Source organism: Crinia signifera, chromosome 5 (assembly GCF_055691185.1).
Source record: "Crinia signifera chromosome 5, ASM5569118v1, whole genome shotgun sequence".
In the NCBI taxonomy this organism is placed as follows: Eukaryota; Metazoa; Chordata; class Amphibia; order Anura; family Myobatrachidae; genus Crinia; species Crinia signifera.
In genome coordinates this window covers 280,846,402-280,872,005 of record NC_139221.1, presented here as the reverse complement: position 1 = coordinate 280,872,005, position 25,604 = coordinate 280,846,402, and the positions used below count along the sequence as shown (strand labels likewise).

Here is a 25,604-nt window from a genome sequence, read left to right as displayed (position 1 = left end):
TTCAGAAAGTGAGAGATTTTAGGAGAGTTTACCCCCTTTTTTTAAAGGAGCAATCAATTACACTGCAAAACCAGGTAGATTTTGCCAAGTAATTGATTGCTGATTTAAAAATCTCTCACTTTCTGAAACTCTCACCCTATTACATTTGGCCCTATATTCTCTAATACAATTTCCACTTTGTGATTATGTAGTACAAATTCATCTGTAATATAAATAAATGGATTCCCTGACTGATAGAGGAAAATAAATGTTTTATAAATTTACATATAAAGAATATGAAATAGAAAGTATCTGTTTGCATAGACCAATTAAACTGTTACAAATCCCTATGGTAACCACCAATTTCTTTTTATAAGGCATTTCCTAGTTCCAAGGCACTGTAGTACATCATATTACAATAGCAAGCAATGTTTCACAATCTGAAAAACATGTCCTGTGAAGAGAACTTTATTATCATCGGATTTTGGTCACTCTGGTTTATTAAAAGACAATAATTTGAATAATGGAAATAGACATTGCAGAAATCAGCTAATTTAACATTAAGGGCCAGATGTACAAAGCTTACAAAAGTAATTAAGTGGAGAATAATTATCTACCAGCCAACCAGCTCCTGACATTTTTCAAACACAGCCTGTAGCCAGGGGTGCCAACAGGTCGGCCGGGCCTGGTGAAATGGAGGGGGTGTGGCTAACAGCCAGGGGCATGGCCTCTGGTAGAGGTAAAAGTACCCGCCCCCCCCTCTCGGTGGCTCTCCTATAGCATGCCAGTTAGGAGTTGATTGGCTGGTAGATTATCACTTTCCACTATCTCACTTTTCAAGGCTTAATAATACATCTCGCCCCAAGTGTTGCACACAAAGGTTTATATGGTGCATCATAAATACAAATATATATTTAATCTATCATGTACAAATATATACTGATTTACCAATCTTAGTCCAGTGCTATTCTCTACTGCAAAATTGTGTTTTATTTAGCTTTAAATATATGTTTTGCATGTCTCTAAGGAAAAACTAGGCTTACATAGGTATTGGTCGTCTCTGTTACATTTTCCACTTTATAATTATTATTTCATTGCTGAAGTATAAAGGTGCTGGTGCCATAAAGGAGAAATAGTAGCTCTTACTAAACAATATCTTACATGAAATGAAACATGCTAATAGCAATGCTCAGTATATTGGAATGGGATTATTTTGTTGTATGTGTGGGGGGACTCTTACAGAACAAAATAGGATATACTGGGGCAGACGTATTAAGCCTTAACAAGAGATAAATGCAAGTGTGATAAGGGGCGGGATGTACTAAAGGGAAAATGCGGTAAAACAGGGGTTTCACCGCATTTTCCAATGTGCCATTACCCGTCCGCCCCGTCTCCGCCGGGGCAGGGTATCGCCACCCTCTGGGTGGCGATACCCTATAGAAGCCTATGGGCTTCTATCGCTGCCCGCGCGACCCCCCCCTCCCGTCCTCCATCGATCTCCTCCTCCTCCAGCAGGTGTCACAGCCGGGAGGACATCAGGGGGACACTGACAGCCGCCGGGATGTGACCGAGACCCCCGCACACCACATTACAGGTATCGCGGGGGTCTCCGTCACAACAACCTGATGCTAGCCGCATATGTTAGTACATATGCGGTAGCATCGCGGCGGCTGGGCGGCGATGTATATTAATACATCCCGCCCAAAGAGAGATAAACGTCCAGCCAATCAGCTCCTTACTGACTTTTTTCAAACACAGCCTGTAACATGGCAGTTAGCAGATGATTGGCTGGATGTTTATCTCTCTTTATCACCCTTGCATTTATCTCTTGTTAAGGCTTAATACATCTGCCTCAATGACCCATGCATAGCAACATTATACAAGTCAGACTCCCTGAATGTCAGTGAGAGTCCCTGAAATAGTGGTGATCTCCCTGAGTCTAGGAACATTCCTAAAGCTGGGCGGGATGGTAGGATGTCACGACTCTTTGTAACCTCAATATGCACTAACATATGCAATTATTAACACAAAGGACAGCTCTTCCGATAAGAGCAGTCCTTTGCGAAGCAGCTCTTGTGCTGGACTTAAGGGTCTGAGCCCTGGGAGTCCCACTGTGCATGTGCAGATTGACGGCGTTGGTCGTGGGGTATGCTGGGAGAGATCCGTGACAGATCCCTCAAACAGAACTGAGAAGAGAAGTCCATAGGCTTCTACAGGGTAAAGCCAGCTTTTGCTGGTGATTCCCACTGCAGCGGACTTTAGTGCATTCCAAAATGCGGTGAAACCCCCGAAAACTGGGTTTTTACCGCATTTTTGCTTTAGTGCATCCCGACCTAAGGCAGATGTGTGCTACAAGAAAATGGCTGCCACTCTTCAATACATTAATGGTCCAAAGATGTGTAATGCATTACAGGTCATTTGTGCACAAGGTAGTGTGCTGATCTCTTGGAGAGAGCGTATGGCGTATGTACTGCATTATACACTTTGTGCACTGCATTACAGGGTCTGCGCGTAATAACGTGTGCCGCATTACGAGGAATGTGTGACAAATTGCATGGAAGGACGGGTTACAGGGATTATTTAAGATGCTATAATAAGTGATGCATCTTAATAATGCACAGTCTTCAGTTAATTTTATGACTGGCCACCCAGATGGTGTGGTACAACCAACACATAGGCGTTGCTTTCACAATCTCCCTGATATGCATTTTCAAACTTTGGCACATTAGATACAAGTTTATCAAATCTTTATGACGTAGAAGATCAACATCTTAATATTGTAGTGTTTGATGCATTTAAGTCAGTGGTAGGCAACAGCCAGCCTGCAGATGCATGTGGCCATGTAGTATACAGGGTGATTAGACTGCAAACTTACGTTCTTGGATTTCAATGCTATTGTGCACACTAGATGAGACTGGTTATGCTCCTTCCTTTTGAATCAAAGCCGTGATGGAGAGTGAATAGAACACAGAGAAGCCAAATCATGGAACATATATTATGGACACATAAAACTGTAACACAGACAGTTTGGAGAACACAGTACTAAAGTACTGTCATCAAATACAGTTAAGAATCATTGATAGAGTGGGTTAAGGCACACCATTTAAACATAACTGAGTCACACTGTCAACAGTTGCCATGTCAGATTCCTAATGTTGACACCACAATGTTGACATGGATCAACATGTTGATATTCTCAAAATTCGGAAGTTTTGGGTTAGGGTACGGAAGTGATGGCCACATGACTGCTGGGTTAGGTTTACATTCTATCAAGTAGACATGTCATCCGTGTAGACATGATGCATGGCAATCTAGCATAAGAAATCCATTTAAATGCCAATCAGCTATTGGACTCTGTATAATTCCTAAAACAGAAAGAGGTCTAGGCATACAATGGCATGTAGTGGCGAATTTTACCTTGTGGCAGCAGCCGGCCAGTAAAATCCACCACAGCACACCACTCCCAGTGAGCCCTGGTCCCACCATTCGCTGCTTGGTGTTGTAAGAGACGGCCCATGCTGGCAGTGGCCAAAATCAGACGTCAGTGAATGACATCATCATTAAGAATCGCATGCAGCTCTCGGAAGCCGTTACAATGCACAAAGCTGTACATTCACATAAGAAAGTAATGGTAACAAGGCAACTGCTGTGTAATGCACCTTCCTCCAAGCTAAAGTGTGGTTCCCATCAGAAGCTTCTTACACACAGCTGTTGCTCATCACTGTTTTAAAGACACCAATATGGTTTCAATGGGAATAAGACTCACAGTTTAAATCAAAGCATATGGCTGGTAAGTTAAAGTTATCTGTCTGGTGACCCTTGACCTTCCTTCTAGTTTGGAATATATATACTATAGACCTCTTACAAAACGTTCATTATGCAATACATTCTCTTCCAGTAGTGTCCACCAAACCCCAGGCTGGTCTAACAGGATGTTTTCCCAGTATCATCTCTGTGGCACCTGGAGGACTGCGATCAGTAGGAAGACAGATGTATCTGAGGGCTCCTCTTTCTGCATGTTAGAATCCTTCATTCGGTTTACATTTTTTCAGTGACAGGAAATAATTAAATACTATGACTAACAAAAGAATGCCTTAAAAGTTCCTCGGCTGTAGGCCTCCTTTTCTCTTCCACAAATATTTGTTTCATGAAGTCTCTACAGGAGTCGGAAACACTGTCTGGGAGCCGGGGCTTGGTTGGCTGAGTAGCAATTTTGAAAATGGCAGCCATGGCTTCATACTCCGCCCACGGTGGTTTCTCTGTGAGCATTTCCACTACCGTGCATGCCACACTCCTTCAATATGAACAGGAGAAGAGGAAGACCATTAGTTTGAATCATTCCATTGACAGGATCACTTACAGTATGACTCACAGAATTGGTATGTTCCTTATAAATGAAAAAAAATAACCATTTTCAGCCACAAAACATAATTTAAGTATTTATACTAATGCTCTCTCTTCCCAGTTTAGGATGAGGAAGACGTCTAGCTGATCAGTTACAGATGTTAATGTTAAAGCCCGGAAACGCCAAATATTTTCTTTATTTATGTGCACAAAGTACAGAGGAAAGCAAAAATGTGCCTGTAAAATGCAGTGTGTAATGTTGGTGCTATATAAAACTCAATAATAATGATAAGGCAGGAATAGTGTTATGGCAGTGGTGTCAAACTCATGTCCAGCTGTTATGGAACTACACATCCCAGCATGCCCTGCCACAGTTTTAGCAATCCATTATATAAAATCTGTGGCAGGGCATGCTGTTGGTGTTGGCCTGTGAGTTTGACACCGCTGTAATATGGTTTCTCCATCTCTGTAGGCTACGAGCGAGGGAAATTGGGAGTTTTTTCCTTGCCTACAGGCTGCAGGGAGGACAGGCGATTAAAGGATACAGGGACTTTCATAACCAAAGCTTAGCCTGACCTCAGAAGGTAGATCCCACTGGGTGCTTACTGGAAGCATACAGTCTGTGCCTTTACGTAACCAGAACAGTGGCCCTTATACTGATTCACTCACAAGGCAAATTCCTTCTCGAATGGATAAAACCATGTGCACTGCAGGGGGGCAGATGTAACATGTGCAGAGAGAGTTAGATTTGGGTGAGTTATTTTGTTTCTGTGCAGGGAAAATACTAACTGCTTTAATTTTACACTGCAATATAGATCTCACTTTGAAGTAAAACCCCACCCAAATCTAAATCTTTCTACACAAGATACATCTGCCCCCTTCCACCCTGCAGTGCACGTGGTTTTGTCCATTTCAGAAGGAATTTGCCTTTGCAAGTGAACCAGAATAAGGGCCAGTGTCTGATGACTGTGCTCCCTGCTCCTTACAGAAGGCAGTACCCCAACATCCCACAATGGCAGTGCCAAGTGCACACCAGATGTCAATGGAACCACCGGATCCCATAAACCCAGATAAGTGATCTTCCACTTTACCACTTCATGATTGGAAACTTTTTCTCACCTTTGTGTCTAGGCCAATAATTTATGTTTGGTGGGGGTATGGGTCATAGGGTTGACAGTCAATAGGTCAACCACTATTAGTCGAAAGGCAAAAGATCGACACATGCATTATGCCAACACAAGCAATCGGTTGACACGGAAAAGATCAACATGAAAATGGTCGGCATGCGGTTCTCATGTTTTTTAGTGGACTATGAAAAACCACCTGGGGGGGGGGGGGGGGGCATGAAAAACTCATGTTGACTGGTTCCATGTCGACCTATTGCTTGTGTGAACTTTTTGACCTTGTGACGATTTTTGTCTGTCGACCAATAGTGGTCCCCCTATTGACTGTCTACCTAATTACGGATGTCCGATTGACCGCATCTCGTATGGCAGGCAGTGGCGGATTCAGGGGGGGGGCACCCGGGCACGTGCCCCCCTGTCATTCATTTTGTAGATGAGGACCAGAGCTTTCCAACGAGCCCAGCCCCATGTCTCTAGCCCCCCGGGAACCGGAGATATCGCCTGGCAAATCTGTAACAGTTTTTCCCCATAGGATAATATGGGACCCCTCAATTCCGACCCCCACCTGGTTCCGACAGCTGCCAGTTGCCCCCCTGGCATCACAGGAGCTTGTGATTGATGTTATTCAATTCCAAATCGCTGGTCCTTCAATATGGTACCAGGATGGTCCACATCGGTCAATCGGTTCCAGAGATATAGCGTGTAAATCGATTTTTTTATTTTTGAAATGTAATTTCATGGCTGTTCATGTTCTTTGAGGGCAGATTACTCTGGAACCAAACGTTCCAGTTTTACTGGACCAAAATCATTCAAAGCCCACTCAAAAGTTCTTCAATATTATACTTGTCTCATGTAAATGGGTCAGTTATTTCCAAAGATATAGCCGGTTAAATGAGATAACTGGTTAAAGGGGGGGAGGGGTGGTTTTCTCTCCCCCTCACACCAGAAAATGCAGGGACTAGGCTGGTGTAAAAGGGGCCAACCTGGGAATGCATTTTCTGGTGTGAAATGGGTATTATTTCAAATATCTGGGACCTGCAGTGCTCGGAATACAGTCAGGCTCTGCCACTGTCAGTGGCTATCACTTCTGCCTGGCGGGGGCTGTCCCCCATTTACCATGAGCATGTATTCCCCATTGGCAATGAGCATGTAATCCCACATGGCAACGAGCATGGAACCTCTGGCAATGAGCATGGAACCCTTGGCAATGAGCATGTAGATAAGTAGCACTTACTGTATGTAGCATAATTTTTAACAGGCATTATGGTGTTTGGCATAATACATAATGGACATCATGCCGTGTAACTTAACGTGCAATGGACATTATGGTGTAAATGTGTAATGCGCGCCTTTGGTGGACAATGTCCCTGTTTATGAAGCGTATTGTGAATTTTGTCTCAATCCGTGTGGCATTATGTGAATTCTGGCTCAATCCATGTGGCATTATGTGAATTTTGGCTCAATCCATGTGGCATTATGTGAATTTTGGCTCAATCCTTATGGCATCTTATGAATTTGGCTCAATCCGTGAGGCATTATGTGAATTTTGGCTCAATCCATTTGGCATTATGTTAATTTTGACACAATCCATGTGGCATTATGTGAATTTTGACACAATCCATGTGGCATTATGTGAATTTTGGCTGAATCCATTTGGCATTATGTGAATTTTGGCTCAATCCGTGTGGCATTATGTGAAATATGACACAATCCATGTGGCATTATGTGAATTTTTACACAATCCATGTGGCATTATGTGAATTTTGGCTCAATCCATTTGGCATTATGTGAATTTTGGCTCAATCCGTGTGTTATTATGTAAATTTTGGCTCAATCCGTGTGGCATTATGTGAATTTTGACACAATCCGTGTGGCATTATGTGAATTTTGGCTCATTCTATTTGGCATCATGTGTAAGGGGCAAGTATAATGGGGTCTAGTATTTTGTTGCATAATGTGTAGAAGTTGTATATGGTGTTGTACACTACACTCAAGGACATGCCCCCTGTTGTGTGGCCTCACCCCCTTTTCCAGAGGGCGCCATCGGCGCGCGCACAACTACATCCTTCACTTTTGTTTCCATGGTGGGCCTGCGTACTTTAAATGCCAGGGCCTATTTTTAATCCCATTCCCACCCTCTCTCTGCTGCTCTCTTAGCATGTACACTGGCACCACTAACACTGGCCCTCCCCCACCTAAACCCTCTTTTATCATGGTGCCCCCCCTGTCATTTTATCCTGGATCCGCCCCTGATGGCAGGTGTCCATATTATTGCCTAGTAATGTGAGTTTTGTATTGTTTTTCTTGGGAAATATATGGATAGCTTTTATTAGGACAATGAAATAAGTGTGAAAGTATGTGAAAGCTTTATTGCCACATTTTAAAGTAGACAATGCATAGACAAATAATTAGATATATAGATACACACACTAGTATATTGTTCTGTTCCCCACCCCAAATACATGCCACTACAGGCTTGACCTAATACTACTGTTTGTTGGAGGAAGTCCTTCTTATGTCATGCAATTTCCTGTCTAGGAACAAAGTCGCTGCTATATGGCTGTGACCAAGGTGTCATGAAGCGAAGGAAATGGCTCCTGGCATATCCTCTGGGCACAACCAGGTTTCTGCACGTTTTATAGAGTGGCAAAGGGAGGCTAACGCATCACCATTTCCCATAGTGGCATTTCTAGAATAGGAGCAGAATTAAGGGGTCACACACACACACACACACACACACACTCAGCACCTCAGAAAACGACAAGACTGTGCAGAAGTAAAAAAAATAAAATAAAGTGCCACACATGCAGAAGATAGGAAAGAGTCATTGATATTTACTGTGCATGCACAGACACCATTTTTCCAATATACTGTAGCCCGAACCATCTTGCACATGTGCTCCCTTCATTTATAAATACATTCCTGGTTTCACAATGTCAGTGTAGTGCAGCTCAAGTATTGAACAAAAACATTGACAAACATTTTTTTTTTTTTATGAGCGTGCCCAAATTCTTTCTGTGCACAGTGCACGGAGCGAGAAATGCATACCCTCCAACTGTACCGTTTTAGCCGGTACAGTACCGTTTTTTAACGGTCTGTACCGGCTAAAATAAACTGTACCGATTGCACCGTTTTTTTAAACATCAGCTCAGGCTGACTGAGGGACTCTGGGAGATGTAGTTTATAACACTGCCGACTGCTCCCCAGGGAGCGTGGGGGAGCCGCCGGCCAAAACTACATCTCCCAGGGTGGCACGACGAAGGTACATACATAGCAGCCTCGCCTCCCCCTGCTCAGGTGGAGACTGCTGTGCTGTTGGGGGAGACGAGACAAGTCACAGTGTACTGTAGTGTGTGACCAAGCCGCCGCTGGGTTGAAAGAGTGGGCGGCGTGACGTCACCAGCGGGCGGCCAAATGTCCAACAGCATGGGGAACGCGGCGGCGGCAGGGACTTACAGCGGGCAATCTTCCTGCAAGATCCTGCGCAGCTGGCGGGACTGTGACTGACACTTAAAGAAATTGGTATGATATGTAATGGAACAGTTGAGGCCACGCCCCCTTTACCTATGACCACGCCCCTCTGTCTATAGCCACACACCCCTGTACCGATTTTCCTGTTGGAAATGTTGGAGGGTATGGAAATGTAGCGTCATTAGTTTTTTTTATTGTATACACTATTTCTGACATTACTCACCAAACTATATACAGTATATATTTTTGTTACTTGTCAATTGTTTTGCTATGTTTTACACCTCAGGTTGACAGACTATTTCACTGGTTGTTTCTTCATATTTATGGGACTGAATTTCACATCAATCAAGTAAATCTCTCAGCAGGAATTTTCTGCAGTACCTACCACACATCCGCCTTCCTTCCGTATCCTTCCCCGCTGATCACCTCTGGACTCATCCAGTATGGGGTCCCTGTCACAGATTTAATTCCGGTCCCAGACATACAGATGGTTTGGATTCGTTTGCTGGCCCCAAAGTCACCAAGTTTTACATTTCCAGCTGAGTCTCTCAAAATGTTGGCACCTGCACACAATGGATAAAACATCTGTAAAACAATTTGTTCAGAAGATAATCCAGTCTCTTGCCATTGTTATATATAAGTACTCGCTTTGCAAATCCAGGAAACAGCCAGGCAATATGCCATAGTTCAGCGGAGCTCAACGAGCCAGAGTTTTATCTCACAAACTCAGCCTTCCTGTGATTGCTGTCATTTCTTGTCTGCAATAAGTTCTCGTATCTCAATGATATTGTTTTCTTCTTCTTCTTCTTCTGTGCACTGCTACCAGATTGTGATCTAAAAATGGCATCACTCGATCGTCTTGTCCCCTGAATCATTCTTGTATAAGTACTAGCAATGAACGATCACTGTCCCACAATGTTAAACAGAATCTTGCAGATTCCCCTGAATCACGTCAGACAATATGTTGGAGTATACAGATCTAACAAGGAAAGTGCACTCTACCTGTTGTCCTGACTTGGCATTACTGTTATAGTAACAAATTATCATTATGCCCCCCAACATTTTTGAGATGTGACCCTAACGTTCTGTATTATTAAGGAATTGGAAATTTGACTGTCGACCTATCTCAGGTGTCGACCGTGACAGGTAGGAGCTGATTGGCTGGCTGTTTATAACTCTCCATTTTATCACTTTTGAAGCTTGATACATCTGGCTCTCTGTCTCTGAATAGTTCCTAGAGACCTGTGTAACTAAATGATGTCCGTGCACTATTTTGTGACAGACTTTCACCCCTAAAATTAATTTATAGATTGTAAAGAATGTAATTAAATGGATTGGCCACATCTCTGGAATGTTGGGGTTCCAGATACATTGCCCTCATCTGGAGTATGCTCCAAAGGTGCAAGCAGAGCGGGCCAGAAAATATGTGGTAAATTGAATCCATATTCTGCAATAAATATACCACTACTTGAGGTAAATCTGTGAATATTTTCCAACATTTGGATAGATAGTAAAAATAAGGTGAGCTTCTTTTTTTCTCTTTTTGTTAATTTTATTTAACTACCTGAGACAGCTGCAGATTGTTTCACTCAAACTAAACATTAAAAATGGAGTCTCTTCAGCAGCACAGCGGTGTCCTTTGTTAATGTTAATTTTGTCTTCTTAGTGCTGTTTTCTATGTATATATAAAATTGTGTATATTATTTGATTTTGTTTTATTTATATTAGTTTGTTATATTATTACTTTTAAAATACAGTTATTTATAGAACGGTATTAATATTGACATTGTATCTGTTGCCTATCAATCAGCAATAGGATTATCATGAACACAGTTCTGCAGAATCCAGACTGATACACCCGTCAGCCTCCCACATACTCACCTTTAATGTCCCTGTGCACGATCATATTGCTATGTAAGTAGGACACCCCTTGTAGGATTTGTCTTGTGTACCGCCTGGTAACATTCTCTGTGAGTGCCCCATACGATTTCAGCTGATCCTTGATTGAACCCTATATAAAATATATGAAATGGAAGACCTGTATCAGGGAATATGAGAGTGCCTTAAACCACAGAGCACAGAGATAGCAATGAATCACACAATACATATATTTAAGATCTGGCTTTGCCTGTGGATTGTGTTTGCGTCTAATAATGTCACTCTTAGTTGGCCATCATTGACATTATAATTACTGCTTCAAAGCACTGAGTTCTTGGGTACAATTCCCACTACGGTCCAAACTGAGTAGTTTTTATATTCTCCCAGTGTATTCCTGGGTTTCCTCTGACTTGTCCAGCCCCCCTCACCCTATCAAATTCCACATAATAATATCTGCCAAATTATAATATTTGCCCTCCCCCCATCGCACTTAAAGGGGGGTATCCAATCAGCTCTGACAAAACATCAGTAGCAAAAAACACAGTTTATCCCCCCCCCCATGATATTTCCCAAAATGTTTTCAAATACAATTTAAGGCTTCTATGAAATGTGTTATATACATCATACATCTAGCTTCAATACGCCGTGTAGCCCAAGATGCCTTGCAGGAGTGAGCTGCCAGGTTCCTCTGCTAATGTTGAGTGTCTTTTTTTCCTTACTGAAAAATGTTGGGAAAGGTGCCCACACACTAGAAAGATCTGCGCATAAATTAGCCTTGAAATCTTTTCTCCGTCCTGGAGTGCACATGTTCACCGAAGACTTCTCCTAAGATCCCATGTGCATTCCTAGGAATCTTTTTCTAAATCTTCTGATCTTTCATGCAGCATGTAAGATGAAAAGATTTAGCAAAAGATCCGCTGGAGCGCGCATCCGATTAAGATCGGCTGATTTGTGACCTATTTTGTGGTAAAAACCGGCTGATCAGTCGGCAAAAAAATCGTTCTAGTTTGTGGGCACCTTAAAGGCCCCCATCGACTAGTCAGATTTGGCCTGTTTTCTTCAGATTCAGAACAACCTGACAGACCGATCTGAAGAAAAAAAGGCCAAATTTGAGCTTCCTCAAATCAGATGAGCGGCTGAGTCTCAAATCCAGCTGACAAAAAAATCTTTTACGTGCTGCACCAAAGATCCATCTGATCTGAAGCTGTCAGGGGTTTAACATAGAATTGATCAGATGTACCTGAAGTGAAAAAAGTGAAAAATTAGCAAAGGGTCAGATCGAATTCCTGGGAGAGTTCAAGGGAAATCTGAAGAGATTTGCAGCTTCATATATGTCTGCGTAGTTAAGATGCACCATTAGACTGTGCTGATTAATATATGTGTGCGACTAAAAGGTGCCCATACATGGTACAATAATTGGATGCGTTTTGGACTACATTGCATCACGTCGTACCGTGTATGGGCACCTTTAGTCTCTGAGTCTGTACACAAAGTGCTACAAATGTTGCAACAACAGCTTTGTATGAGGACACATTGTATGTACATTGTTGACACAGAATACTGCACTGATACATTGTTCTATAGATAAAATACATATGTTGCCTTCCACTTTTTCATTCCCTTTGCATAAAGCTACAAACTTTAGCATGCTGGGTAATGTACTTCAGCAATATTCTGGATTGTAAGATTGCGAGCAGGGCCCTCTTTTCTCTTTATCGGTCTGTTACTACCCAGTTTGTTTTATCACTGTTGTTTCCAATTGTAAAAGCGCAACGGAATATACTGCGCTATATATAAAAAAATAAAAATGTAAATAAAAAAAGAAACAAAATTTGAATGAGAAAGGCTCTCCAGCCACCAGAGCCAAGGATTACACCCCACATCCCTTAGATATCCATATATGGGCTTCGCCAAAGTGAATATCACATGGCTACAAACACACGTGTGCCTAATTGGATGCAGAGTTTTTCCATTCCTAGATGTTATGTTTCAGTAACCCTGCAAACATCTCGCTGTAATCAGTACCAGTGCGTGCTTCTCTATACACGGAATTTCCTGCTCACCCCTGGCATGTATTCCACAAAGATGGAGAGCTTCTTGTCTGTGGGGTCCCGTAAGCAGCCATAATACTGAACTATTCTTTCATGTCTGTGAATTTTCAGCAGCTGGATCTCACATTCTAGAGCATTCACCTCCTGCAACCAAAACACAAGATGTTCTCGTAATGATCCCAACAGCCCAATACCTTCTACAGCAAACTGTGAGCTGTTGTGGAATTTTTTACTAAATGACAAAATAAAGTTTCTGAAATACACATTTAGTCACTTTAGGGGTCCACTACAAACTATTTCATGGGTGGGCAACAGACCTGGTTAATAAAAGATTTAGTAGGTAGGAGACACTTGTCAATTTTTAGCTCAAATGCTTTGTATACCTCGCCTTTCATACTAACATTTTACCATGTAAAGCAGGGACCACTATGGTAAGCAGCATAGAGGTAGTACCATGTAAAGCAGGGACCACTACGGTAAGCAGCATAGAGGTAGTACCATGTAAAGCAGGGACCACTATGGTAAGCAGCATAGAGGTATTACCATGTAAAGCAGGGACCACTATGGTAAGCAGCATAGAGGTAGTAACATGTAAAGCAGGGACCACTATGGTAAGCAACATAGAGGTAGTACCATGTAAAGCAGGGACCACTATGGTAAGCAGCATAGAGGTAGTAACATGTAAAGCAGGGACCACTATTGTAAGCAGAATAGAGGTAGTAACATGTAAAGCAGGGACCACTATGGTAAGCAGCATAGAGGTAGTAACATGTAAAGCAGGGACCACTATGGTAAGCGGCATAGTGGTAGTAACATGTAAAGCAGGGACCACTATGGTAAGCGGCATAGAGGTAGTACCATGTAAAGCAGGGACCACTATGGTAAGCAGCATAGAGGTAGTAACATGTAAAGCAGGGACCACTATGGTAAGCAGCATAGAGGTAGTAACATGTAAAGCAGGGACCACTATGGTAAGCAGCATAGAGGTAGTTCCATGTAAAGCAAGGACCACTATGGTAAGCAGCATAGAGGTAGTACCATGTAAAGCAGGGACCACTATGGTAAGCAGCATAGAGGTAGTAACAAGTAAAGCAGGGACCACTATGGTAAGCAGCATAGAGGTCGTACCATGTAAAGCAGGGACCACTACGGTAAGCAGCATAGAGGTAGTACCATGTAAAGCAGGGACTACTATGGTAAGCAGCATAGAGGTAGTAACATGTAAAGCAGGGACCACTATGGTAAGCAGCATAGAGGTAGTAACATGTAAAGCAGGGACCACTATGGTAAGCAACATAGAGGTCGTACCATGTAAAGCAGGGACCACTATAGTAAGCAGCATAGAGGTAGTAACAAGTAAAGCAGGGACCACTATGGTAAGCAGCATAGAGGTCGTACCATGTAAAGCAGGGACCACTACGGTAAGCAGCATAGAGGTAGTACCATGTAAAGCCGGGACCATTATGGTAAGCAGCATAGAGGTAGTAACATGTAAAGCAGGGACCACTATGGTAAGCAGCATATAGGTAGTACCATGTAAAGCAGGGACTACTATGGTAAGCAGCATAGAGGTCGTACCATGTAAAGCAGGGACCACTACGGTAAGCAGCATAGAGGTAGTACCATGTAAAGCCGGGACCATTATGGTAAGCAGCATAGAGGTAGTAACATGTAAAGCAGGGACCACTATGGTAAGCAGCATATAGGTAGAACCATGTAAAGCAGGGACCACTATGGTAAGCAACATAGAGGTCGTACCATGTAAAGCAGGGACCACTATGGTAAGCAGCATAGAGATAGTACCATGTAAAGCAGGGACCACTATGGTAAGCGGCATAGAGATAGTACCATGTAAAGCAGGGACCACTATCGTAAGCAACATAGAGATAGTACCATGTAAAGCAGGGACCATTATGGTAAGCAGCATAGTAGTACCATGTAAATCAGGGGAATACAATGGTTAGCAGAATAAATGTACCATCATGTAAAGAAGGGGACAGATTTGGTAACATAGGTACTGAAAGGTTAATCAGGGGGCACAATGGTAAGCAGAATAGATGGTAGCACCATGTAAAGCAGAGGACCAATATGATAAGCAGTGCAGGGATGCCACCTTTTAAAGAAGGGGGCAGACTTGGTAAGCAAAACAGTAATGCCGACATGTAAAGCAGGAACCACTTTAGTAAGCAGAATAGCGGTATGTACTACCATGAAAAGCAGGGGACCACAGTTATAAGCAGAATAGGTGTAGCACCATGTAAAGCAGGGGACTACAATGATATGTAGAATATAGGTAGCACCAAGTAAAGCAAGGGACTGCAATGTTAAAGAGAATAGGAAGAACCATTCTGTTAATCTACAATGGAACATCATGTACATAAAGTGGGTTTTCTCACCTTGCTCGTTTCTTGACTGTCTGGATCAAATGGCACCTGCTTTACTGCCAGTTCTCTACCAGTGTCCACATCATAACATAGGAAGACTTCGCCAAACGCTCCCCTTCCAAGCATCTTACCCAGCCTCCAGTTCTCCGGAGCCTGTGGGGCTACAGGAAAGAAGAATAACATGCAGTTGATCACCAGGTTTCATCATTTTAGAGACTTGTACGGGGATCCAGGAGAGATATAATTCTTCTAAAGTGAAAGATTATCAATAGGTTCTAGAATGAAGGAAGCCAGAGTACACTATACACCCAATGTTTCATAAGTTCAATATGAGATAACTTAATAAGGCTAGGAAAATATCTGAATATTGAATATGAATGCATTTGTCTATGGAGAGCTACTGGTACAGTATGAATGGTCAATTACCAAAGCACCAGGCACAACAGAGGAAAATATGCAAGTTTGTGCCCTAAACCTGCTCTACCCATAGTTGCTCTCCTCTGCTCATCCATCAACAACAATATGGAAGAGGCACAAACTAAAAGATGCCATAAATCCTGATATTCTCAGCTTGTATTACGTATCCCCTGATGGTAAAAATCACACTGAGCAGAATTGGTAGCTTCACTGTAACCATGTGCACAGTTTCACTTCATAAATCTGTATACAACATATCTAAAGGAAATGGGAACTATTTCAGCCATCAGCGGGCCCAGCACTTACACGTAGTGCAGTGGTCAGTCGGTGATGAGTGTGAGAACGGGAAGCTCTGCTCTGAGCTGCTCCATCTCGTCTTTCTATACTCCTCAAATTGCATGGTGCTGTCCCCGTTAACGCTTCTCGTTCTGCTACTGGGACCAAGCTGGAACAGATTTTCAGGAGGAACGTAACTTCTCGGAAACGTCTGTCGACCTTTATTAAACAAGAGGAACACAAGCTATAATGCCAGCCACACGGGACCTTTCTATGTAAAACTCAATACAGTATATCAGGGTTTTCTTATTCCGTTAGCTTGCTTAGCGGTAATTAAATAGCAGCAATCCTGTTCTTATTCCCAAACACCAAAATCTAGCAAACTCCAGGGTGTTATGTATAAAGGGAGGGCTAACAGTTGCATTATATAGGGATGTACCTTAACTAAGTGACTGAAAATCAATGAGTATTACCTCTTATACTGCCTTTGATTTATATGGTGTAGCGAGTGATCAGCAAAGGGGCATGAACCAGTGTAAGTGTCTGTGGGGTATTCTTTGAATAGACTATGGGGGAAATTTACTAAGATGGGAGTTCTATTTCAGATGGGATGTTGCTATGGGCAACCAATCAGATACTTTCTATTAACTTCTAGAAGGTGCTAAATCAATAAGAAATCGATTCTGATTGGTTACCCATAGCAACATCCCATGTGAAATACTGTAGAACTCCCATCTTAGTAAAGTTCCTCCTATCAATGGGGTGAAAGCCTACTCACTCCCTTATCTCCCTTTAAACTTGTTAATGGACTTTATATTAAAAAAAAATCTAATTGTCAGTTACAAAAACCATTAAAATCCACATTCACTTGAAATCGGTCCATGTTCTCATGAATGGCCGGGGCTAGGACCCTGATTTTCCCCTACCAAACCCCCTTTGTCTTCCTGAGCTGTCTGACCTACAGGTCATTTCTATTTGGGGCAGATCCAGTTCTTTATTATCCACAGAATATACTATATGCCTGACAAACTGTACCGTATGGGAAGTATTTCTGCCCCGCATTGCCCTGAATGTGGTGCGCAAGATGGCTCCTTTTGGCATTTACAATGGTCGTGTCCCCACATAGCTAATTTTTGGTTGGAGGTTACTGCCATTATAACAAATACCGGCATCCCGAGAGATGTTATCTCTCCTGCGGTGTGTCTTATAGCTACCTTGGATGAGGAGACTTTGGCTGCACCACCTAGACGCTATGTAATTGATCTCTGCACCCTGGCCAAGGTCTGTATCGCCAGAACTTGGCTTGCTAAAAATTTCTCGACCACACAATATTGGTTGTCATTGGCCAACGCAACTATTTCTCATGAGAAATTTACGTACCTGGCCAGGAAAGCATGTAACAAATTTCTAGCGGTATGGTCTAGATGGCTAGATTCCCCATACATGATGTATAGCTGCTTGTATGGCCAACTTTAGCCCTATGGCCCATTGTCAACCAACGACCCTATCGTTTTGCTCCGATTTCAGTCCTGAATGCTTTTACTGTATAAGCAATTGTTAGAGAAAGGGTTTTTTTAATTCCGCACTGAGAATTCTTTTTGTATGTCTTCCTATTGGTTATATTTTTATTTCCTTATTTATTTTTGTGCTACTATGTAGATTTTTACTATACAATTCTTTGTATCATATTCGTAAGGATACGGTGCTACCCTTCTCCTATTGGGAATTCACAATATAAGACAAAGAAGAAAGATTGGTGAATTGTGGGGTGCACTCCAAAAATATACCTGGAAGACGTCCAACTGATAAATCACAATCCTAAAATGTAACTTTTATTTCTGTTTTTTTTTTTTTAAATAGCACACCCCCCCCCTTTAAAAAAAAAAACAAACAAAAAAAAAACCACAGAAATAAAAGTTACATTTTAGGATTGTGATTTATCAGTTGGACATCTTCCAGGTATATTTTTGGAATGCACCCCACAATTCTCCAATCTTTCTTCTTATATTGATTTTACTGTATACCTTGTTAATAAGTTAGGTATTCATATATTGTATAAACTTATTCTGATCTGTTTTCACTACGAACTGTATACAAAGACACCACGAGAGGCTCTGTATGATCTAAATAGGTGTTTTATTTAGATTTCTGTTCTTTTCTGTTTTGCTTTTATTTCCTTGTTTAAATGTACTCTTTACAAAATTTCAATAAAAATTATTGCATAAAAAAAAAAAAAACACATTCACCCACATCTGAGCAATGTTGGTTGCACAGACAACCTTTAGGATTGTTCCTTAAAAAAAAAATGAACAGAACAAATCCATATTTCATGGAGCTATTTACATATTTCAAATATGTTTGAAATGTGTAAATAGTTCTATGTAGCTGCTGCTCTCTGTTATCATCAGTTGCCAGCTCAGACAAACACCAGTCTCAGGCCCATGCTGAAAGGAAGTTTGATATGGAGAAAGTCACGTCCTTGATGTAAACCTTAGTTACGCTTATACATTTGTGTGTGCTAGCCTACAAATGGCTTTCTTGTGTGAAGGAATTAGCATATTAGATCTTTACTCCCTGTAGAAAAAAACCCAGATCCATGTTGATCACCATCATTTAAAAAAAAATGCTTTATAGTTCCTGTGAGTATAATGTCCCTTTGCCTGAATATATTATAATGTTCAGTTACCACAATACCTGCCAACCTACTCACCATCAGTGTACGCCTTCCGGCTGTGGGAAAGATGATATTGTCTGGGAAACGTTCCTCCTTTACCAAACCGCTCACACATAGGAATTTCAAAGGCTGAAAGGAATACAGTATTTTTATTGGATAGATCTGGTTTATGGTCTGACTCCGTAGAGTGAGTTTATTTGTGAAAAGGCCCAGAGCCTGGGTACAGAGGGCAAATCAGTGCAAAATGCACAGTAGCGTCAGGAATAACATATTTACATGATAAGAAACAGACATTTTAAACGTATGGTTGATGCATAGACTTTAGTTTAATTATATGGGTTTAAAAAAGGAAATTGTGATTCTAGACTTTTATTTACTTATTGGCCCTTATTCTGGTTCACTCACAAGGCAAATTTCTTCTCAAATGGGCAAAACAATGTGCACTCCAGGTGGGGCAGATGTAACATGTGCAGAGAGAATTAGATTTGGGTGGGGTTTTACTTCAAAGTGAGATCTATATTGCCGTGTAAAAATAAAGCAGTCAGTATTTTCCCTGCACAGAAACAAAATAACTCCCCTAAAACGAATTTTCTCTGCACATGTTAAATCTGCCCCCCCTCCTGCAGTGCACATGGTTTTGTCCATTTGAGAAGGAATTTGCCTTTGTGAATGAACCAGCATAAGGGCCATTGTGTACAGTCATATGTGTATTTATAATGGTTGCAGGGTGTGCGGCATACACAGGCCCCTGGGTCATCGGGAACCCACACACCCTTTACCCAGAGCATGCTAACCTAGTACAGGCAAGTGTGTTCCTCCAGCCTACACAAAGCCATCTTCTCAGTGACATATCCAGACAGACGGCACCACATAGTCACGCCATGCCATCTTCTCAGTGACATATCCAGACAGATGGCACCACATAGTCACGCCATGCCATCTTCTCAGTGACATATCCAGACAGATGGCACTACGTAGTCAAAGCAAAATCTCTGGCACTGTGCCACTTTACTGATTATCGCTGGGCAAATGGCGGTGCATAGTAGTGGAAACCCACATTGTCGGCACCAGGTAGGATGTGGTAGGATTGGAAGGACGCTGCTCAACACAGGCACCTCCACCTTAACACAGCATGGTCACCTTAAGTCAAGAGATAAAGACTGCTCTGGAGTCCATATGCCCTAGAGCTGTGACAGGCAATCTGATACACCTCAGGAGCTGTGCTGAGTGGTCCAAAGGGCCATACATTACATTAAATATCAGTAATACATGTAAACGTCACATGTATTCAGGAGACACCTATCTGTAATACCATCAATAGGAAATCAAAACAAATGTTAAAGGTCAAAAATAAAGCTGGAACGAGACTTGGGCCACTGGTGAGGGCTTGCAGGGCTGCATGTGACCCAAGGAGGACTGGGCCTATAAGAATATTGGCCATTATTCAGATCTGATTGCAGTACAAATTTATTCTCAAACTGGGCAAAACCATGTGCACTGCAGGTGGGGCAGATGTAACATGTGCAGAGAGAGTTACATTTGGGTGGGGTGTGCTGAAACTGAAATCTAAATTGCCGTGTAAAAATAATGCAGCCAGTAGTTACCCTGCACAGAAACAAATAACTCACACAAATGTAACTCTCTCTCTGCACATGTTACATCTGCCCCACCTGCAGTGCACATGGTTTTGCCCATTTTGAGAACAAATTTGTACTGCGATCAGATCTGAATAAGGGCCATTGTCTCACTACCATTTGGCATTGTACAGATTTCTCATTGGAATAAAGCACTGTATAATATAAATACCATGGGCTATTGCCTCTAGCTTAACAAGTGTTGATTTCTATAGATGTCCTGACCCTTTCATTTGATACTAAGCATACTTTACCCTGCTTCGTTGTGACCACTTTATATTGAACCCCATAAAATCCACTCCCCACTTCTCCTCCCTGTTCTCTAGCTGCACACCTATGACATCACACCTAGCTGACATTTCTGCTTCATTTCTTGCCAACATGAAAGATGAATGTAGTGAACGTCTTTACCTAAATAATCAAAGCTGTCTTTGTGCAGGCCGTTTCTTCTTGGAACTGGTGTAGAATAAACTGGGCTGAAAGCCAAGACAAGAACCGTTGTGTTACACAGGGATTCCCCAGAAATAACATAACCACAGTACTGTTACAGGAAAAACAGAGTGAACTTGTGCTGCCTGGGCCTCAGAGATCTGACAAAGCTGGACTTCCACATACTGTGAGATACGAGGAAAGACCTGCATAAGATCTGCACATACATGACATAGATTGCCCTATTTATAGCTAGTGTAGAGCAGACACAACTTCCAAGTATTAAGATGATTTTTTTGTTTGCTGCAGTCGCACCCGTGTCTTTATGCTAACACCGTTACATTCCCCTTTCCTGGTGTACATCCAAATGTGAAGGGACTGAGACACCAGCAAACAGCAATATCTCTGTCAGGGCCAGATGCGTCAAGCTTCAGAAAGCGATCAAATGAAGAGTGATAAACAGTCAGCCAATCAGCTCCTACCTGCCATGTTACAGGCTGGGTTTGAAAAATGACAGGTAGGAGCTGATTAGCTGGTTGTTTATCACTCTACACTCTATCACTTTTTGAAGCTAGATACATCTGGTCCTCAGTCTTTTCAGCCACCCCTCTGTTATATCCCAGGCACGGTCCACAAATGCACATGATATTTTTACTACCATGTGACTGTACAAATAAAATCAGGGCACACGTGTGGCGGTTTGTATGAATGTAGGTGTAGCGAGTGACTCTGAATCACACCATTTGTCACCGGGCTGGCGCATCCACAACAATGTTCTGGTGGACGATGGAGCCCTACAACTCCCAATATGTGTACCGACAGGCTAGCAATGTACTTGTTTGCATTTAATAAATGCCTTTTAAGTAAATGAGAACATCAGTAGATTAAAGTTGAAGAATAGATGGTTGATAAAACCAGAATCCTATAAGTACATTTCCTGGCACACCTACCCTGAAACTAAGGCACAGAGGTGACTACGCATTATATCATCTGAGCCACATTGAAGCTCTAAAGTACAAATTGCCGTCAGTGAATAGATAACTGTATGTATACAACCACCTTTACATACTGTACAATGGTATTTAGCACTTTCACTTTACATAGTTTATCCATCTCTTGTCTCTCATCAGGTTAACTATACTATTAGCTATACGTTAGTTAAAATAAAGTGTAATTTAGCCTAAATCATCGCATAGTGTGTACCCGTCGATATGAGCACAGTGTCGATGCTGGTGGCAGGCAGCAACGGAGCGGTAAGTGGGGGCCATGTTGCCCTCATTAACAATACTCTCCCTCTTCTGTACACACTAATATTTCTTTCTTAGATTTGCGTTCAGTCTCCATCACACACACAGATTAAGTATGGCTGGATTTACTCTAGCGCTTCCCACATTCAGAAACACTGAAGCCTCATTTTTTAAAACCTTTTTATCAAAACAGTTTCTAAAGAGTATTTATTAAGCTACTTAACAGGCTGTGTGTGACAATCTGCACAACTCTAATGTACATAGGCGCTGATTCTGATCTGCTTGGCAAGCTGCGAAACTCGCAGCTTACCGAGCAGTTGTTGCGCCGTCCCGTCTCACCGACCATCAAATGATTTCTCCAAGGCTCGCAAATATAAGTCATTGGAGACTGACCTATATTTGTGGGTCCTGGACCAAAGACAGGGCAGACCACATCACTCCCACATTTACATGGGAACACCTAGCATTTATGTGTATATTTCTCACTCAGTGTGCAATTGGGATACAAAATATTTTTTTCCTAACACCTAGCATTTGCAAGGAAATTCCCATGAAACGCTGGGCGTTCCCATTGTCAGAGTGCTTCCACCAAAACCCCCATGGACTCCACTACCTGGTTCCAGGCCATTTACTTAAATCATACATTGTTACTATTGGAGGGCCAGGTACATGGTCCCTAATGGCAGTGCAGGCTGGTGCCATTTCATAAACAGGTGCGCCTACAGCTGCATTCCCCTGTTAGGCCTTTCATGCCCCAGTCTGACACTGCCACCCAAACGTCAACATTTAAACAATAAATATGGTAATACCTGCAAAAATGGCTGTAGCTCATTTATTACATAAGAAATGAAGGAACAATGTATTATTGTAAAAAATCAGACACAACATTTATTTAGCACTTACACATTTGCTACATGTCCGGAAACAACTCTGTAGGTTTGTCTATATAGTATTTGCGCGTGTGTGCTATCATTCAGTTAAGACTGTCACTAAACTAGGAGCAGCCACCTCTGTTATCTGAGGAATGTTTACCCAGGAGACACCCAGCTATGGGCCAAGGTTCTCTGTTTCCTATGGACACACTACACTTCCGTCTCCAAGGAACACAGGGGGAGATTTAGCAAACCTTCAGAAAGATGAAGTAGAGAAGTCAATGAAAATAATCAGGTTCTATCTGGCATTGTTCTAGAACAGCCTATAGAATGTCAGAACCTGAGACTTGATAAATCTCCCCGATACCCTGCAGATCACATGACCTTATCTATTCATGTCACTGATAGACTGTGGATTTATGGTTTGTTTAAACAGCAATGTTGTTAACGCAATGTGACACACTAGGGCTCTTGTTAAAAATTCCATTTAAGTGCACATTTTTATTACATCATAATAATAATAATAATAATATAACATAACAATTATTGTATGCTAAATGTTAAGAGGCATACAAACGGGGCAACCCATCCTTTGTGCTAAGCAATGGGCTTAAGAACGATCGCTCAGCACACCAGCGATACCCCCGTAATGCTGTGTGCTGAGGAATCGCGCTGAGTGGGGCATTGCCTACTGTTTATAGGTAAAGCCACGTGATCTAGCAGGAAAGCCAGTGCAAGCACTGGCTTTCCCTGCGGGCGACAGTGATGCGCGGCACCAGGCATTGTCCATCGCTGCAAGGCATACACACGGAGCAACCAGTGCTCAATTTCTAAGCGATCTAGTCAGATCGCTTAAAAATGGGGCTGAAATCTCCCCATGTGTATGCCCCTTTAAACACTGAAACCAAACTTCCTGGGTACGTTATTATAGTGTCATGCAATCTACTCTCTGCTTTGTATTTATATGGATGCTGTTGTCTATTGTGACAATTTGACATTGTTATTAACTGGCAAATACTTCCATGTCATGTGTTACTGAAAGACTTTTATTTTCATTTAGTAATGTGTAAAAGTGGCTGTGAGTGACCGACATACCTGTCCAATGACTGATCCAGGGACTGGCAGCTACTAGACAGGGAACCACTAGGACTAATAAAAGAGTCCAACACCTGAGGAGAGAGACAGAGATACTGTAGTGTAGGTTCTAGCAACACAGAATATCAATGTACTAATGTATGTTAGGTCTAGTAATACAGGACAAATGATCTAAGAAATGTTATCATCCCAGCTACTGTTGGAACCTTTAAGGAAGATTTATTAAACCAAACACAAACTATGTTTGAATAATGAAAGGAGTTGATTGGTTGATACTTTATCTCTCTCTCCAAGCTTTGATAAATCTCCCCCTTTATAATAATACAACTTTATTAGCAAAACTCAAATAATTGAATAGCCGCAATGGACGCGATCAACGCGATTTTCTGTTTCACCTGCAAATTAAGTGCTGAGTGACAGAAAATCGGGTCCATCGCGTTGATTGCATGCCTTAAGTACCTTAAACTTAAGGCATACAATCAACGAGACGGGTGCCGTGCTAGGAAACAAGTACCAAAAAAAACACAGTTTTTGGAATATTTCTGTTTTAATGTCACGTATGAAAACAAAACCACAATGCAGTGAGTAGACACTAATGCAGATCATCCCAGCACACGGGTGATTTACCTCAGGAATGAATTCTCCCTCACTGTTGATGCTGGTAATAGATTTCTGGCGGGCAATTTGCTGCTGTTCATCAGGAACGCTGCCCGGAGGGGGAGAACTCCGTCCAGTGTGTAGGGATCCTGTCAGGGGGAGAAGACGACAGAACGTTTGTTTGCAATACTGGCGTTTCATGAAGTAGGGGATGGATTGGAAAAGAAGGAACCTATTACAGCAATTCCTGAGATGTGTTTATAATCCCCATTTTGTCCAGCCAACTAGGATAACAGGGGAACGTAACTTGGTGTTGTAGAATACCCTATAGCTGGCACTGTGCAGGTGGAATTCATCTGCGGAGTACTGATAATCACATTACTGCACTTTCCTCCATACATGGGTTTTGTGGTCCAATAGACAAAACTGTATTAGGGTTCACCTGTCCAATAACAGGACATGGACGACCAGGTGGTTATTGAAATATTCCCTGATACAATGCCCGGAGAACTGACTATTAGATGGCAGTGAGAGTCACACTCTGCTACTGTATAGCGGGACCTGGTCATTCTCAAAGGAGAGAATTGTAACCTGACCAAAATGTTTCATCCACCGAGTACACTTAAATGTAATTATACTGCACAATATACTTCATTAGGAAAACCAGTTCTAGAGCTTTTCTATTAATAAGTTACATCAGCCAGTTCTCAGGTCATTGTTGTTGCTGCCAGAAAGATTTTATCCTTGGAAGAACAGTGCTCTGTAGTCAATGCGACATGTATAAGCTGTAAGTGTACAGTGGGACGCACGTGTGTGTGTGTGTGAGACACTGGCACATTCCCGTCTCAGCAAATGGCGCACAGAGACAGTCTGGCGTGCCGGCGGGTTGAATTAAGTGCAGCTCCGTCTGTATGCCAACTCATTAAAAGCAAAAAATATATATAAACTACCCACACACAACCAGATCAGCAGATATATCTTTAGATGTCAGATGTGTCTATAAACATCGATCACAGACATATCGGGTGCACACACCTGCCAACCAACTTTGCTCGAATGGTGCCTTTATTGTCTAGTGCACAGGTTCTCAAACTCAATCCCCAGGACCCCAAACTGGTCAGGTTTTTCAGGT

The 25,604-nt window shown here is 42.1% G+C and overlaps 1 protein-coding gene across 4 annotated transcripts in view; it reads right to left on the bottom strand.

The window, feature by feature from the left end:
* Positions 1–231: 231 nt before the first annotated feature.
* Positions 232–25,604, bottom strand: part of LOC146081123 (mitogen-activated protein kinase kinase kinase 3-like) — a 155,783-nt gene continuing 130,410 nt past the window's right edge. For all 4 annotated transcript variants that reach the window (XM_083189096.1, XM_083189094.1, XM_083189097.1 and 1 more), the window contains 10 exons: positions 24,503–24,621; positions 23,876–23,949; positions 20,644–20,708; positions 18,635–18,727; positions 15,955–16,143; positions 15,244–15,392; positions 12,860–12,991; positions 10,800–10,929; positions 9,304–9,481; positions 232–4,273 (listed from right to left, as the gene is read on the bottom strand). In XM_083189096.1, the coding sequence (XP_083045222.1) occupies positions 4,045–4,273; positions 9,304–9,481; positions 10,800–10,929; positions 12,860–12,991; positions 15,244–15,392; positions 15,955–16,143; positions 18,635–18,727; positions 20,644–20,708; positions 23,876–23,949; positions 24,503–24,621 (1,358 nt within the window). In that variant the 3' untranslated portion in view covers positions 232–4,044. The remainder of the gene's footprint in view (positions 4,274–9,303; positions 9,482–10,799; positions 10,930–12,859; positions 12,992–15,243; positions 15,393–15,954; positions 16,144–18,634; positions 18,728–20,643; positions 20,709–23,875; positions 23,950–24,502; positions 24,622–25,604) is intronic.